Source organism: Dicentrarchus labrax, unplaced genomic scaffold (assembly GCF_905237075.1).
Source record: "Dicentrarchus labrax unplaced genomic scaffold, dlabrax2021, whole genome shotgun sequence".
Lineage (NCBI taxonomy): Eukaryota > Metazoa > Chordata > Actinopteri > Moronidae > Dicentrarchus > Dicentrarchus labrax.
The window spans coordinates 27940407-27956581 of NW_026136715.1; the positions used below are offsets into that span (position 1 = coordinate 27940407).

At 41.6% G+C, this 16175-nt stretch overlaps 1 protein-coding gene across 4 annotated transcripts; it reads right to left on the reverse strand.

The window, feature by feature from the left end:
• Positions 1-1188: 1188 nt before the first annotated feature.
• Positions 1189-15769, reverse strand: ikbkg (inhibitor of nuclear factor kappa B kinase regulatory subunit gamma). 4 transcript variants are annotated; one of them, XM_051426028.1, is made up of 16 exons: positions 15389-15769; positions 13965-14105; positions 12178-12449; positions 11300-11374; positions 11101-11202; positions 10332-10517; positions 8839-8900; positions 8527-8574; positions 7179-7281; positions 6943-7058; positions 6696-6848; positions 5775-5847; positions 5535-5669; positions 3225-3361; positions 2903-2979; positions 1189-2382 (listed from the first exon to the last, which is right to left on the reverse strand). In XM_051426028.1, the coding sequence occupies exons 2-16, from the start codon at positions 14101-14103 to the stop codon at positions 2192-2194; spliced, it is 1869 nt and encodes a 622-aa protein (XP_051281988.1). In that variant the 5' UTR covers positions 14104-14105; positions 15389-15769; the 3' UTR covers positions 1189-2191. The 4 variants fall into 4 exon arrangements, with proteins under 4 accessions (XP_051281988.1, XP_051281990.1, XP_051281989.1 ...); XM_051426030.1 differs by lacking the exon at positions 11101-11202 and having other exon boundaries at positions 15389-15768; XM_051426029.1 differs by lacking the exon at positions 8527-8574 and having other exon boundaries at positions 15389-15768.
• Between the last annotated feature and the right edge of the window lie 406 nt (positions 15770-16175).

A 16175-nucleotide genomic window follows, 5' to 3' on the forward strand; every position in this document is an offset into this window, starting at 1 on the left:
TACCTGGATGGTATTTTGCAAGCAAATCTGGATCAGTGATTTGTCAATGAAGCGGTCAACAAAATAGCCTCTGCTCGAAATGGTCCATCCAAAACTGGGTGCATTCACTTCTCAAGGTGTTCCACCAACGTTCAATCCTTTGATTGCCAGTACTTGGACCTAAAGTGACACACTCCATGTCATTCTCATCCTCATGGTTGTGCAGAAACTTTTGCATCACTGCAACATGGTTATTCTCAGTACCGTAATCTAACCGGACTTTATATCCATTGTTGTCAGTCACAGCGTCTATAAAATAACCTGCGATAATACGAGGGTCATTGTTGGTTTTGTATGCTTCCAGCCATATCATTTTTCTTGAGAAGTCATCTATGCAACCACTGATACATATGCCATAAGGCTTTAATTTGTCATACCCATCTATATGCCATTCATAGTTTGGCCCTAGACTGACATACTTACACTGTCTTAAACGGTTGCGCACATGCAGACTACACCGGCCCCATCCATCCGTAGCATCAATTGACGCACAGTTTCTCTGTCAGTAATTATCCCGGCCATCCAACATTTCTGGTGCATCCATCTGTAGCCGTGCTGTCTGCCAGACATTTGTAACTGCTGGTCAATGAAGGATGCTACTTCAGCTACATCTGTCTTATTTCGTCTCCACCAGAGCTGATTCTTTTGTAGCTTTCTCTCTAGGGTCCGGAGACTTGGTTTGATATTATGGGATTCCTCCAAAACTGCTAAAATCTCACGATTTGTGAATCCACGTCCAAAGAAGTCTTCAATGACAGTATCCATTTGGTCTGCCACACTTTGTCTCATTCGCTTCTGTTGCTTTGGAACATATGAGGAAACAACACACAGGCCTATTCTAGTTTAGGCTTCTCATTATTTTGAGATACTAAGTCAATATATTTTATTTTAAAGATTTAAAGAATCCTTCTTTTTCGTTACATTGGCAGAAATGAGCCTCCATACATTTACTACTGTCAGGATACAGTGAAAGTTTCAGCATATATGATAAAAAGTTATTTTTATAACAGTTACCTACTGCAGCTTTAAATGCTGCCCTTGTGATTAAGTTTTAAAGACAATAAAAGGAAAAGAATTAGGATTTTCCCAGAATGGTTGTAAATGGTTTCTTTCCAGTCGTATTACACAGCAAAACACAATCACAAGAGCTAATGAATAACTGATTTATTTTGTAAATCTTCAACAGTTTGAAACAATATTCTTTGCACCAAATGATCTAAATTACCGACAATATTCACACAGACTGTGAAGCACCCTCCGTGTGCTTACCTTCAGTTAGATAAATAGCTAGGTGCCACAGATAAAGCTAAGACAGAATAAGGGGGACAAAAAGGGGCTATGTTGGATTACGGGTCAGGTCTAGCATCAGATATAAAGCAGTGGTGCAGTCAAAGGTGTACACAGGCACAGAACAAAGAGAATGGCTACTTTTTTCAATAATAGTAAATCCATCTCTAATACATAATAATACATGTTTTGAGGTAATGCAGACAGCAACATGTATGACCAAACATATTTGAATACTCTAGATTATTTAAAGCTCACTAGGTTATTCACATTGTCATGTGTTTTCTCCTTTGATGGGAACCTCCTAATTGTAACCTTTTTCCTTGTGCCCAAGGATTACTGATGTGTATAACATGGATGAGGCAGTCAGTGTAGTGTACACTCTTACTCCTCAGTACACCACTGAAGTGAAGAGGGACAAGAACTGACACTGAGGCAAGGGATCAGGGATCTTCTACGAATACTGATGCATCAGTGTGCCATCTCAGAGGCAAGGCGAGGGGTGGGGGAAGGCGGAAAATAAAAGGGCAGGTGTCAGAAGAAAAAAGGATGAATTGCGGAATGGAAAAGCTAGAGCAGAATTTGAATCCACGGAGCAGTTTAGGAAAATACCATACTGATTATTCTGCTGTCTTCATTCTGCCATCTGATTGCCACTTGTCTTAATTCCAACATATTAGATTTTTTTTTTTAAATAGTGAGATCCACAATATGTATTCAGGTGTGTATATGCGTGTTCGCATGGCAGAGAGCATCCAGGCTGTGCCCGGAGCTGAGAGCAGATACGCTAATCGTCAGAAAATGTAAGTATACTGTGTACATATCTGTGTGTGTTGGTGTCATGGTGTGCTGAACTATGCTCATGTTACTGTATACAGTCCATGACATGTATCTGCAGTGTGTCCATATCTGGAGCCTGGTACTGGCACTTAGGACAACATAAATCTGGCAGCTCCTCAGTTCCAGCTGCCCCTTGATCGCCGACTGGTACCAAACCTTGATTGCGGAACGAGGGGGCAGGGGGCGCTGTGTTGAAAACCGCACCAGGGAACACACCTAAGGCGAAGGAGAAAGGAAAGCATGTTAAAAGTTCTGACCAGAATTTATTTTAATTGTTATGATATATAATATATATATATATATATATATAATTATTTTAAATTATAAATAAAAGGATATGAATGAAAAAAGTAATGGTTCCATGTCTGTTTTGTTTCGTAGTTGTTACAGCATGAGCAAAAATGTTTTTTTTAATGACAGTTTAAGACATAATTAAAGCCTAAAATATTGAAACATTAAGGAATGCTGTGCAACAACTTTGAAAATAATTCTTTCTGATATTTTTGGTCTATTGTGTGGCATCTCAAATGAGAAGTGAGTTTTTATTAAAATGTGTTAAAAGTTTCCACAAAATGGACTGTACTATTCATTAGTCTATTAATGCATATTACTTGAAACTAAACACACAAATGCATGCTTCCCCTATAGTGGACACATCAACAACCATTTATGCTTGAAAGGCTTTTAAAACAATGTTGAATTTGTGCATTTGTGTATGTGAGTTGTGTTAATGTACCTTGTGGAGGGGGAATGTGTGGGGGCCGTGTTGGAAAGTCCTCCAGGTGTCGCAGCTTCATTTGCTCCATACGTGCACTGAAACAGAAGCCAACATGGATAAGCTGCTTTTGATGACGGCTGCAGTGAAGCTAAAGTCGAATCAATATGCAGCATCTGATTGGCAATTGAGATTGAGGGCAGGGAGAGAACTTCAGCACACAAGGACTACGTAACCCTGGTTCCAAAATGACTTGGGAGATTTGAACGTCCCTCGAAACCAATAAGGTCGCTGCAGTATCATTTTTTCCCCCACCTTTTAGAGATAACTTTATTTTATTTACCGTGATGTGGCTTCCTGTTTGAGCCTGTCAATCTCAGCCAGGGCCTGAGTCAGCTGATCCTGCAGCTCCTCCTTCTTCTGGTTCAGTTTCTCTCTGGCCTCTCGCTCTGCTAGGAAATCTCCCTTGTAGATCTCAGCCTAAGCAGACACAGAGGCAGTGAGAGAGAAAGAGAGATATGAATTCATGCAACAGCCATTTTGTTTCATTTTAACATTCTGTGTTATATAAAAGTGTTACATTGTGGGTGCGGATGATAAAGGCAAGTTTGTGCACAACTGACAGGTGGCTCAGAGGAAGGCCTCAATTCACTGACATGAGGCTCAGAATGGGTTTATTTATATTAAATGCATTTAAACTCTGCGTTGGGCCCCCTAAAGGCCCACGCCCACCCTGAGTAGGGCATCGGCAGCGATTTGGGGTTCATGGACATATGGGCAGGAGAAGCTGGGCATCGAACCTCCAACACCAAACATGTGACACTGGCTCACTCAGTAGCCTTTTCCATTTCAGACAGCCTGAAGTTTAGACCAGGAGTGGGCTAACTTTTTCAATTGTGGGCCACACTGAGTTCTAAAATTTGACAGGGGGGCCAGGCGAGGAGCAGATGGATGGAGTGTTTATGTGAACTAATGTATATGACACGTACAAGCCATTATATAATGGATTGGCCTTTAAGAGGCAGCAAAGCATGAATATGCAAGGCTCATTTACAAATTATTTTAGCCACCAACCTCTCAGCAGTAGCCAGCTGTTCTTGCGTTGTCTGCTTACTAGCATAGTTAGCGTGCTTCGTTGCAAAGTGATGGCTGATGTTGTATTCTTTAAAAACTGCAACAGTTTCCATCATCATCATCAACATCAGTGAAAAAATATTTTGCTGTCCACTCCTTATTAAACACTCGGCACTCACTGTCCACTTTTCTTTTCTTTGGTCTGCTCATTTTTACAGAAGGGCTCAATATGTAATGTGAAACAGTGAAGTTGAGTCATGCTGCATTCATGTGCGTTTGGAAACAAACAAGTCAGATAAATAAGTCCCGAGTTGATTCGGGAAAGATGTCATATTCATCATCTAAATGGCAGAAAACGATCTTTTGTGATTTAAAAACTTTGCCTGTCAACTTTTAGCTCAAACATTTATAATAACAACGTCCACATAAGTGATCTAGACGTGTTAGAAAAGTGCTTTATCAACACCGGCTTGGGATTCAACCCTAAATAAAGAGCCAAATCGCCAATCAAAATGACCGAATGTTCATTTAGGATAATCCAAGGAGCACCTGAATGCAGCATAATACACCACACTCCAACAAGGGTCATTGGGCGCAATCTAATGCGGAAATGTGGTAATTGCGACGTCAAAATTAATGCGATTTAATAATAATTAAATTTAATAATATAGTTTGAACAAGTCAGGCAGGCCGGATTCAAAAGCTTAACGGGCCGTATATGGCCCGCGGGCCGTAGTTTGCCCATGCCTGGTTTAGACCCTTTGCACTACAAAACCCCAAATGATAAAGCACAGCCACTGTCACCAGTTCTGGCAATAGACCAAAAACAGGTGTTCTGCAACGTAAAATGACGACAAGGTGAAGGGGTGTAAATACCACGTTTTTTGGTAAATTTTGTTCCTAGCTTTTGATTCTTGATAAAAGTTCTCGGTTTGATCGTTTTGAGCAACCACAAACATACACTGTAATGATACTTTTACTTTTGTTTCAGCACACACATACGCAGAAGAGCAGTTTTTTGTTTCTTGTTAGTAAGAGAGAGCGGAAGAGAAAAGTGAGGGAGGGAGACCCGTTAAGCTTCTTTTTGTCCCCTCCTGCTCTCTGTAATCACAAATACTGGCTTTTAAAGCAGCCAAATTCACCTAGTTGTTCGCACTTACATATTTTCTGTTGTCAGAGAATCAGTATATGTATAAGTTTCACAACATTGTCAGACAAAATAAAGATGGCTACACTGGTTCATAGCAACAAAAGGTTGTGATGTTAAAGCGCAGCCTCCAAATGTGTAAAAATTGTCAACAACAACTTTAAACTAATAATAATTTACATATTATAAGAACCGACTCTCGCTTCTATATTGTTTCCAGTCGACATTGAAACTGCGACGTCTCAACACAGCTGGAAAACAATGCAGCTGGATGCAGTGTACATATGACACAAGCTGTGAGCTCAGCTGTTATATACAGTACATTCATTTACAGTTAAAAGCTTACTGAAACCCTGAAAGTCACAGAAACAATTCTTATGTGATAGTATAACTGAATATAGCGGTTAAAACCAGCAAAAGACCAAACCTCACCTGTGCAGTGAGGACAGGAACAGTCTCCAGTGAGCCCTTCTGTTGCTCCACCTCCTCCTTCAGTTTATCAATCAGGTCCTGCTTCAGGGCCAGCGCTCGCTCTGCCTCCTCTAGTCGGCTGCACAGATCTCCTCCCTGCGAGACAAGCAAACAACACATGCAGGTGAATGTTGAGACCTGGATCTATAAGCTAAAAAGCAAAACTAATGAGGGTAAATGGATGTCTGCATGTGTTTTTACCTCAGCCTTCAGCTTAGTATCATAGTCTCTAAAAAGACATGTGTAGGCATGCTGCAGTTGTGTCAGTTTTTTCCTAAGAGGAAAAAGGGGAAACAGAGTTTTTACAGTACAGTATGCCAAATCTCAGTAATGAAGAATTTATTACCACAGTGAAACAGCTAACATTACAATGCTACAACAAAAATTGAGCATTACAACTCCAAGAGAGCCCAAAGAAAATGATGTTCTTAATCTTGTGCGCAGAAGATGAGATAATAAAGATAAAGGTGATGTAAGATTCTGTAGCATTTTATTTATTATTTGTATGTATTAATCACTTTTTACTGCTAATTTGTGAATGGGTTTGACGGTAAAACATTAGACCTTCCCCAACAGCCTGAGGAATGGTTTCTTTGTAACTTGGAGTCAATGGTCCAAATAAAATATAGGAACACTGCAGATAGTAATGTTATTCTAAATATGACTGTTATTTATTTGATAGCATTCAGTGTTCATTTCAGTGCCAGAGCGAGCAACGGAACACTGACTGCAGTTCAGTTGATGGTGATGATCAGTGTCACTATTAACAGTGGTTTTCTGAAAGTTACATATAGAACTTTTGAATTTCAATTCAAATGGAATATATGTGAAGCAGTAAATATCTTTTTTCACACAAGATAAAAATAATATATTTTTTTTTCATGACTTTGTACATGATGGTCCACACTGCTGCTGATCTGGAGTTTCCATTTTCCTTTTAACTGAATGTAAATACAATACAATGTGAGAGTGTCACCACTAATTTCTCTTATTTTGAGAAAAGCCTTTTAAAAAACAATCCGATCAGATCTTTCCAAATATTGTAATGTGTGCAGAATTATAATAACCAGTTGGGACAGTGCTATCGGTGTGTGTGTGTGTGTGTGTGTGTGTTGAACCCACTTCTCCTCTGTGACGACATGTCTCTCTGTCTTCAGGGCCTGCTCCAGGCTCTGGGTCTGCAGCAGCAGCTGGTCCATGGCCACATGATGCTGCTTCCTCTGCTGCTCCAGCTCCCGCTCTGCTACCTGCAGGACTTTCATTTTACTGCACAGCCTAGACACAAGGAAACACATCAGCAAACCTGCATGTGAACACAGACAAGTCGACATACTGTATATATTCATGCTGATCTGACATGATAACTTACTTTTCTTCCAACATTTTGCGTTCATTCTCGCTTCTGTCCAGGCAGCTCTGTCTCTCATTCAGTTCCCCTAATAGGGACGTTGCTTGAGCTTTTAGAGCCTCGCAGTCCTTAGCCAACTGAAAAGATACAGAATTACAGTTGATTTGATATTGATTTTGATATTCCAAGGCTGCTTCAAGCAAGATTTTAAATATTTGGACAATGGAGTAATAGTCACAGCTGTTCATAGTTCATACCTGGGCACAGTCCTTGTCCTTCTGTTTGAGGAGAGCTTCAGTTCTGTCCCGCTGAGCTGAACTCTTCTGCAGGTAATCAAGCTTCTCCTCCAACTCCCGATACCTACAACAGATTCATTACTAAACTGGGATTTTAAAAAGTACTAGACCCCGACTGATATATCCGTTGGCCGCAGATGGTCCTGATGATATATGTTACCTGATATGTGCCGATATGAAAACAGTTTTTTTCCGGTATATAATGTGGTAATACATTGGTGTCATTGCAAAGTTTCTCCAGCAGAGCGCACTGTGATTTATAATTCTGTGGCAAACAGCACAGAGTAAGAGAGAAGAAGCAGCTCTCACTAACGTTACCCAGAATTGGTTGACAAGCTACATTAAAGTCTAGTCTAGTCTACGTTAAATTTAACATGTTATTTGTTTAAGCAAGCAGCCTTCTGAGTACATTTGCATAAAAATAAGTGTCGGCCTCAAAAATCCCATATTGGTCAGGCTCTAAAAAGTACGAAAACACATATTTTAATCTAAATTGCAATTTGTACAATAATACAGCTACGTCAGTGAATTATGGATTTATTTCAACCAAACCCAAGTTGGTGATTATTGAAACAGTGTTCTGGTGAGTTTTATTTTGTTTCTGTCCACTTTGAACGAAGTTACAACATTCCAATAATAAGCAAGATAAAATGTATGTTTTTGTCTACGGAGTCTGGTGGTAAGCGATAGCGATATTACAGCTTGGTAGGGTTTGGTATCCTTTCCATAATGTTGTCAGACAGAATAACAATCTGAGCCTGTCTGTGGCAGAAACAACAACTTTTAGTGGACGTACTTTGACGGGTGAATTTGTCCCCTAGGATTCATGTTAGCTTACGCTGCCGCCCTTGCAGCCCTTTTCCCAAAACTGTTCACATCTCACTTGGTCAATTAAGGGTTTATTTTGACCAAACCAGGTTGGTGAAATACAGCGGAAAGACTAATAAAGAAGGTTTGGTGATTTTTATTTTGTTTTTGTCCCATTGTTTTGGTGCTGTACAATAAAGTTGAAATAATTTCGAGTCCATTTGGGTTTGTCAATACGATGTTAAAGGGGAAACTAACATGCAAGTCCTTCTGACAGAATAATACATTGTTGTGAGAGTATATATAACATATGACAGAGAAGAAATGGATGAAAACCAATCTAAAATACCAGACAGATACATACAGGAAACAAACTGAGTTCATAAATAAGAGACGGGCAGGTAGCACCAGTAACAGATACACAGTGGTGAAGAGACAGAAGTATAGAGAGAAGGCATGCACGCAGTGAGAAAGAGAAAGCCACACAGAGCTGTGGGCTCACCTGCCCTGTGTGGCCTGAAGCTGCTCTGTGAGTTTAGCCAGGCTAGAGCTAGAGGAAAAGGGAACAGAAAGAGGGAGGGAGACATCTCAAACGTGAGCAGAAGAAATGCAGAAATTAAAAAAAGCATGCTACTGGCCTTTCACCATACAGACGAACTGTCTACAGACAAATAGTATAGTTGAGATTAATTAAACAGCACTCAGTCCAAAAGCTGCTAACGACAACTGGTTAAATAAACACAGGAAGACCAGTCAGAAAGTTTAGTGGCGTTAGTTTCATCAGTGCACTCAAGTCATGGAAAATGTGACGTACCAGTCAGAGGAGTGCTGTGCCTCAGAGCGCGGTTGAACAACCTCCTCAGTCACACTGCTTGCCTGTAAAAACAATCATACAAGTCGTTTAGATCACAGACAAAGCAGCTAATTCTTGTGTCTATCCATGCACATAACATTTCTATTGTACATGCAGTTGAGTGACACACAAGATGTATCAGAGGGAAACGTCAGCCAAGAAAGGCAGTAGGAGCTCCGCAATGACTTCTACAACATATCATATTCCTTGATATAAAGTATATAAGTTAGTCTAATAAAATCAACAATGCTGTTTGTATTATTTTTATTTTATTGCCTTATTGCAGTACTGAAATGTTCAAATCCAGGTTCAGCCACATAAAGCACTTAGTAACTTCATTTTGACGGTGCTTTGTAAATAAAGTTTATAATTTATTATTATTATTATTATTATTATTACTACTGATCATTAAGGCTGTCCCCTTATAGTCGACTAAAACATTAGACACTGAGAAGAGTCTTAGTCGATGCACTTTTCATGAGTCTGACAGTCGCAGAAAAACAAAAAAACAGTTTAAAACTCTGTTTGGGGGGCACCCTGATAGTTCACCTGGTAGAGGTGGCGCCCCATGTACCAAGGCGGAGTCTGAATGTACCTGACCTGTGGCCCTTTGCTGTGTGTCATCCCCTCTCTCTCACCCTTTGCCTGTGTATCTTCTACTGTCCTATCCAATAAAGGTAAATGGTAAATGGACTGTACTTATATAGCGCCTTTCTAGTCTGTCGACCACTCACAGCGCTGTACACTACATGCCACACTCACTCCATTCACACACTGATGGCACCACTGCCACTGGCACTGCAAGGTGCCAACTGCTCACCAGAACGGAAACTAGTCATTCATACACACTCATACACCGATGCTCAGCATCAGGAGCAGTTTGGGATTCATTGTCTTGCTCAAGGACACTTCGACATGCAGCGAGAGGAGCCTGGGATCGAACCGCCTGGGATCGAACCGCCAACCTTCCGGTTAGTGGACGACCCGCTCTACCTCTGAGCCGACATGAGAGCCAAAACCGAGTGCATAACAGCCAGCTGGTTTACAGCGGCTGCGACCACGACTCTGACTCTGGGGATGAAGACACAGCAGGTTCAGTGACGGGAGAGGAGTGAAACGGAGGAAGAGGAGCCAGTTTGTAACAAGTTAATCTGTAAGTAACTGTTAATGTTATCTATCATCCCTCAAATCGATAAGCCTGCAAGTATTTGTTTTAGTGAAGTTGGAAGTTATTTATTCTATTTATTCTGGTTTCCTTGCTGATAGTGACACATTCAGAACCAATACCACTTTTTCAGGTGGCTGTTAAAAATATACATGTAAATAATTAAATAAACTAGTCGACTATTGGCTTACGACTACTAGGGTTAGGAAAATCTTAGTTGGGGGCAGCCCTCTGTTATCACAGCATACATTACTGCACTGGATTGTTGGGTACGGTCCTTGGGTGTTACCTGTGCCTGGGCCAGTTTGGCCCTTAGCTGTTCAATGCAGCGCCGCATCCGATCTCTCTCTTTCTCTCCCTCATCCCTCTCCCTCTCCAGCTCTTCGTTCTTCCTCCTCAGATCTCTCAGTCCTTCCTCAAGTTTCTCTTTGTGGCTCTTCAGGAGCTGGAGGACCTCGTTTGAACCTTCCACAGGCTGCGGAGAAAGACACGAAAGTGAAAGAACCCAGGGATGAATGGATGTAAGGAGAAATGATGGCAGGAGGGAAATGGACAGAGACCCTGTTGACCCGGGCTGGAGAACCAACACCAAGCAAAAAGTAGAAATACACCAAAGAAGGAGGTTTACTAAAGGAGACAGAAAGGGATTTTAAAGATGGATAAACTGGTGGATCACAGCTGTGAGTTAATGGCGTGCTCCATTCAAAGGAAGAGGCAGAGAAATTTCTGGTGTCAAACTACCATTCAATCCAGTATTCCTACTTGGAAGTAGAAGGAAAAACATGGATAATGTAAAACACAGTTCCCCACAACATAGCAGATGCTAAGTTTATTATGAAAACACTTTTTAAATACTGCATGGTGATTAGTGACAGGTTCTGTATTTAGAGTTCCCACTTCACAGGCAATCCCATATCATTTAGTAGAAAGTCAAGATTTCCAACCTCTGCCTGAATGCAATGACAGATAAGGTGGGGTGAAGCTTTAAACTATAGGTGTGACAGCCAGAGAGTCAGCAGCCTGATTGTTGGCAAGCAGGGTGGAGTGAGCTGGCTCACCTGGCCATTCTCCCTGCCCATTGTCTCCCCCCATACCTCTGAAAGAGAGGTGGGGGGAGAGGGGAGGGCGCTACTCAAGGAGCTATGCACACTTGCGTCACCCTGGACACACAGACATACCAGTTAGATGGAAAATAAACAAATACATCAAAACTGGAAAAAAAAAAACACCCTGACTGAACATCTTCAGACATCTTACCAGGCTGCGAGGTGGAGTGGTCTGTGTGTGTTGATCCGTCTCTTCAGCTCTCTTCCTGTCCCGCTGATCTAGAGTCTGAAGGACACAACAGACATGAGTGCTTCCAATATCCATTGTTAGAACTGGAGCATCTACTCTTCAGCATTCCCATATTTTGTGGGCCCTGTTTAAAGCATCAAGAGCGCATGGTCTAAAGTGCACAATCTGGCTGCAAAGGTGCAAAGAAATCAGAATTCTCCCATTCCCTTTAAAAGCCAGGTGTGCCTCCAGCTGACACACTGCATTTTTAATGGGGCATTCTGCAATTTGGAGAAATGAACGGTTTTCTGCTGAGGGAACAAAGCTTTAGAGCAGCACTCATCTTCGCTCAGGGGCAGGTATGTGGTCCTAGGCCAGTAGACCCCCTGCCTCTGCCATCTCCCAACCCTATGTCCCATCCACAACTCCATCTGACTGTATAGGAGCAACACCAGCATTTAACTCAGGATGTGGAGTGCTGTTGTGTGTGTCACAAGAGGAGTGAGCACGAGCTGTGAACCCACCTATGTAGGCACATCAAGGTGCCCTTGACAAAGTAGGAAAATACTGTGCCACTTTGTCTTCTTTGTTTACTTTGGTGTCTTTGTGTACATGGTGCTAACGCTTTCTGCTATGAGCTAGCCTCGTCTATGTTGAAGAATTCTGAAGATGGCTAGCTACTAACCAGTGAAAAAGAGGTGAAAGTATATATAATCTCTGCACACAGCTACATATACTAACAGGATTCTAAAATATAACAGTGGAAGCTATTCAATGGAGGACCTAATATGTTAAAATGTAAATACACCTGACAATGTGAAATTATGAAGAAGCAGATGTGTGAATCTTAGCTAGCCAACCTGTGGTCCGTCCAGCGGTCCATTCCTCGCCGGGCGTCCCTGCAGGTCTTCAGTCTGGCTGGAGCTGCAGCAGTGGTTAGAGGAGGAGGAGGATGCCGGTCCGTTCACCAAGCCCTGTAAGGAGTGGTTCTCCTGGGCTAGCCTCTCCACCAGGGCCCTGGCCTCCTGGAAACGGCAGCTGAGAAATTCTCTTTCCTCTCTCGTCCTCCGCTGCCATCCCTCCATCTCCTCACAGCGCTGACGTAGGGCTAGGTTGCTCCGCCGCAAGGCCTCTGAAGGGCATAGGGCAGAAGGTAAGAGGAGAAGTAGTAGTTTGATACATTACACGTTGCACCAATATTGTGATAAGAAACTAGATGTAGTAGAAAGTTATTCTAATTGGGTAACTTTTGAAAGATGAAGCAACACATTGCTCCTCTTACAAATAAAAGGTTGAATTCATAAGCAATAAAAAAGGCACTCTCAGTTACTGTGAATACTGTGGGACGGCAGCAGCAGAGTCTGTAGGGACTTGGCTTGGGAACCAGAGGGTTGCTGATCTAGCACGGACCACAGTATGGAGAGTGGACCGGTAGCTGGAGAGGTACCAGTTCCACCTCCTGTGCACTGCTGAGGTTCCCAAGGCAACTAACCCCTAACTGTTCCCGGACTGCTGCTGCATGGCAGCCCATCACTCCACCATCTCAGTTTATCTTTTTCTTCTTAATACACTACGCTTTACCAGTAGCTCATGGTGGCTACTGTTAGCTAATATCAGCAAACTTTTGGCAGACAACGCTGTTACTGACAATACTGAGGCAGATCATTCACTTTGTGACTCTCCCCAACTTACTTGACATGTTCAAAGAATGTATTCCTGTTTCTTGAATGTCATACTGTTCCATTTGGTATTTCACGCAGCACAAAGATGTGCAATTTTTGCGTAATAATATAATAATATAGTATCAATAATATTTGGATTATAAGTACATTTTACATTCACATTTTTTTTTTTACATTGCTCCCAGCTTAATGATTTGAAAATCTTCTTTAAAGCTATAATCTGTAACACTTCTATATTAAATTGTCTATAAACTCAAGAACTATGTATGTAGTTGAGTTGTGTAGGATTTTAGTCATTGGATGTCTGGATCTTAAGTTACTAGAGAAACAAGCTGAGCTAACGTTAGCAGCTGCTCTTGCTGCTAGTGAGAGCTAGTGGCAGAAATTACATACTGTATATTTAAAGTATGTTGCTTGGAATCATTGTTAGGTGTGTTTAATAAGCATTTATGATGCCTGTTTGTTATCTGAAGATATTTACTGAAGGTTTAAAAAAAATCATGGCTAGCTAACATTAGCAAACTTGCAATAGGTACTGCTGTGTAACAGACATTAGTGAGTACATTTTCGGACTGTTAGGCTACATTTTGCATTCACGATTAGATATAATATTCACTCGTAGGGAAGGTACAGCAAAAGTTACATAAGTCTATTAATCACAAGATTTTTGTGTCCAGATAAAACACTGCACCACAGTCCGATGGTCAACCTTCCAAATGCAGTCCACCTACAATTTAAAGGCTGCTTTACTGTCACAGAATACAATTTCCTGACCTTATGTTGTACCTTTCTTAAAGTGTTCCTTTAAAATCACTTGTGATCCTTTCAAAACTTCTGCGATGTTCTCTACCAGCATTCTATTAAAAATGTGTTTCTCATTCCACCATTAACTCCTAGCTCTAGACCACACTTTGAGTGGAGTAAATATTGCTTTATTTGTTTAAATTATAGGAATACATTCTTACCTCTAAGCTGCTGGTTGTCACCCAGCAACCTGGTCACTACTTCATTAGCGGCCAGCTCCGGTGGGACCCGGAGGGCCCCTCCACTGTCCTCTCCTGACATGTCCCACTGCATTGGGCCATCAGGCTGGGGCTGCACCATGCCTATAGAAAAAGATTATTATGCAGATTATTATGTATACACATACTCATTATAATGTTATTCTGTTAGTTATTCTGTTGAAGTATGTCTCCCTGTGCATTTCCCTTCACCCTAACTGGAACCCAGCCTTATTCCTAACTCCAACAGGGTTGACCAGCCAAACCAAGTGTGGGACAAAGAAGATGTTTGTGTGGGACAATGAGGGACATCAATGCTGTGAGGCGGTATAACATTTTGGTATCTCTATCAAACATAAAAGATAAACATTTCTCTTCTGCCACAATAGACTACGCAGGTTCCAGGTAAGGCCTTTAGCATTTGAAAGACTTAACTCCCACGCTAAGCAAATACAGTAGCATGAAAGAAAGCGTCAGTTCTTCTGGTCTCGTCTGCGATAGATGCCTTCCGCTGGCTTCACCCAGCTATAAGTAGTTTCCTAGCCTTTGTTGTAGCGGCACTTCCTTTGCTTTGTGGTAGTTTCTGTGATTGCAGCCTTTCCTGATTTGTTCACAACCATTGGATAAAAAAATGATTTTATAAAATCAAAAAAAGGGACTTTTGAAAAGTAGAGACAATCAAAATGTTAGTATTTATCGAAGTTTACTGATTATGTATTAATAATTAGTTATACTACTAGTTACCAATGAAAGTAATTCTATTACTAAACCGTAGTAGTAATTCGTTACACTACTAGTTACTGAGGAGAGCAATATCATCACTGACATGTATGAGTAATTAGTTATACACTAGTTACTTAGGAATATAATATTATTACTAGTAATGATTTAGTGGCCAACACTGACCCGCAGTCATCCTCACATGCAGACACATGGCACACCGCTCCTCGTCCCCGTTAGGCGGCCTGAGGTAACTTTCACTTTCTATTTAATGCCTACTGAAGACCCCGGCCCGGTCTGTGTCAGATGAGGCCATCGGGCCTGCTGACAGGCTTCAGGCTACAGACTCGCTGAGAGTCAATAGCACTGCTGTTTGTAACCTACATACAGGTTGAACGGCAGAAAAACATTACGTCATCCGCAATAGCAAAGAGCTCGACTGTGACACATTGCTAGCTTGTTGCTAGCATGTTGTCAGGCAGCAGTAAAGCCAGCAGTCGTCAGTTTCAGCTGCTGCTATGATCAGAAGCACATGACCAACTCATATTTATTACCGTTACAGCTAACGTTAACCTTCCAGCAGTGTTGTTTTCTTCCCCAGAGTCAGAACCCAATGTGTGTCCTGCTAACGTACGTACAACACAGCTAGGGAACTTCTCCTCACTTACCCTTTGTTCTTTTTCACTGTCGTTGTCCGGAACAGCAGACAGCCGAGCTGTCCTCCACATACAGTCTGTTAGTAAGCGTAGATATTTAACGTTAGCCAACGTTAGAAAGCTGGCTAATGCTACGTAGCTAGCGACTTAGCTTATGAGCTAGCCAACCAGGATAATGTATCCAACCAGTAACGTTAGTTAGCTGGGTAATCTGAGGCACCTGTTGACTGACATAACCAGCGACCTGCATCAACGCCCTGTACAGCTTCCGAGAGGCATTTTGTCCAATTGTGTCGCGGGATCCTGACACAGTGCGCGTGTTTGAGATGGGTTGAGGTTGTCTGTCAGAGCCGAGGCGACTGTTGTTAGCACAGGAAATGCTAAGGGCTCGTTCGCCCTGAGTAAGGCCTCGCAGGCAGCACTTCCTCTCAGGCTTCAGGTACTGTCTGCTACTGTGGAATGAATACCTGACCTGAGCTGGCGCTAAACATTAAACATAGTGTCTGCTGTATGATGTCTTTTGATCAAATAAGCAAATAAACTAACTTTGGTCAAATTCCATCCAATGATGGAGACAGTGAGTGGACTTTAAGTTGTTTTGTTGCTTTAAACTAAACTTTATCTTAACTATTTCACACTCACACTGAATTCACACAAGTCATTGCTGACAGCAGTGGTGAAATGTAACTAAGTACATTTACTTAAAGATCCCCTCCAGATATGTATAAAAAGTAAATCAAGTTTGTCTGCTTTGCAAAAAAGTTAAAATTCCTCATTAAAGTCTTTGAAACGTATCTAC

Coding starts and splice junctions, on each gene's coding strand:
- ikbkg (XM_051426028.1), bottom strand. CDS start 14,103: ATGGTGCAGCCCCAGCCTGATGGCCCAATGCAGTGGGACATGTCAGGA. Junction 8,575..8,838: donor GCACAGCACTCCTCTGACTG/GTACGTCACATT, acceptor CTTTTCCTCTAG/CTCTAGCCTGGCTAAACTCA. Junction 6,849..6,942: donor CGCAAAATGTTGGAAGAAAA/GTAAGTTATCAT, acceptor CCTTGTGTCTAG/GCTGTGCAGTAAAATGAAAG.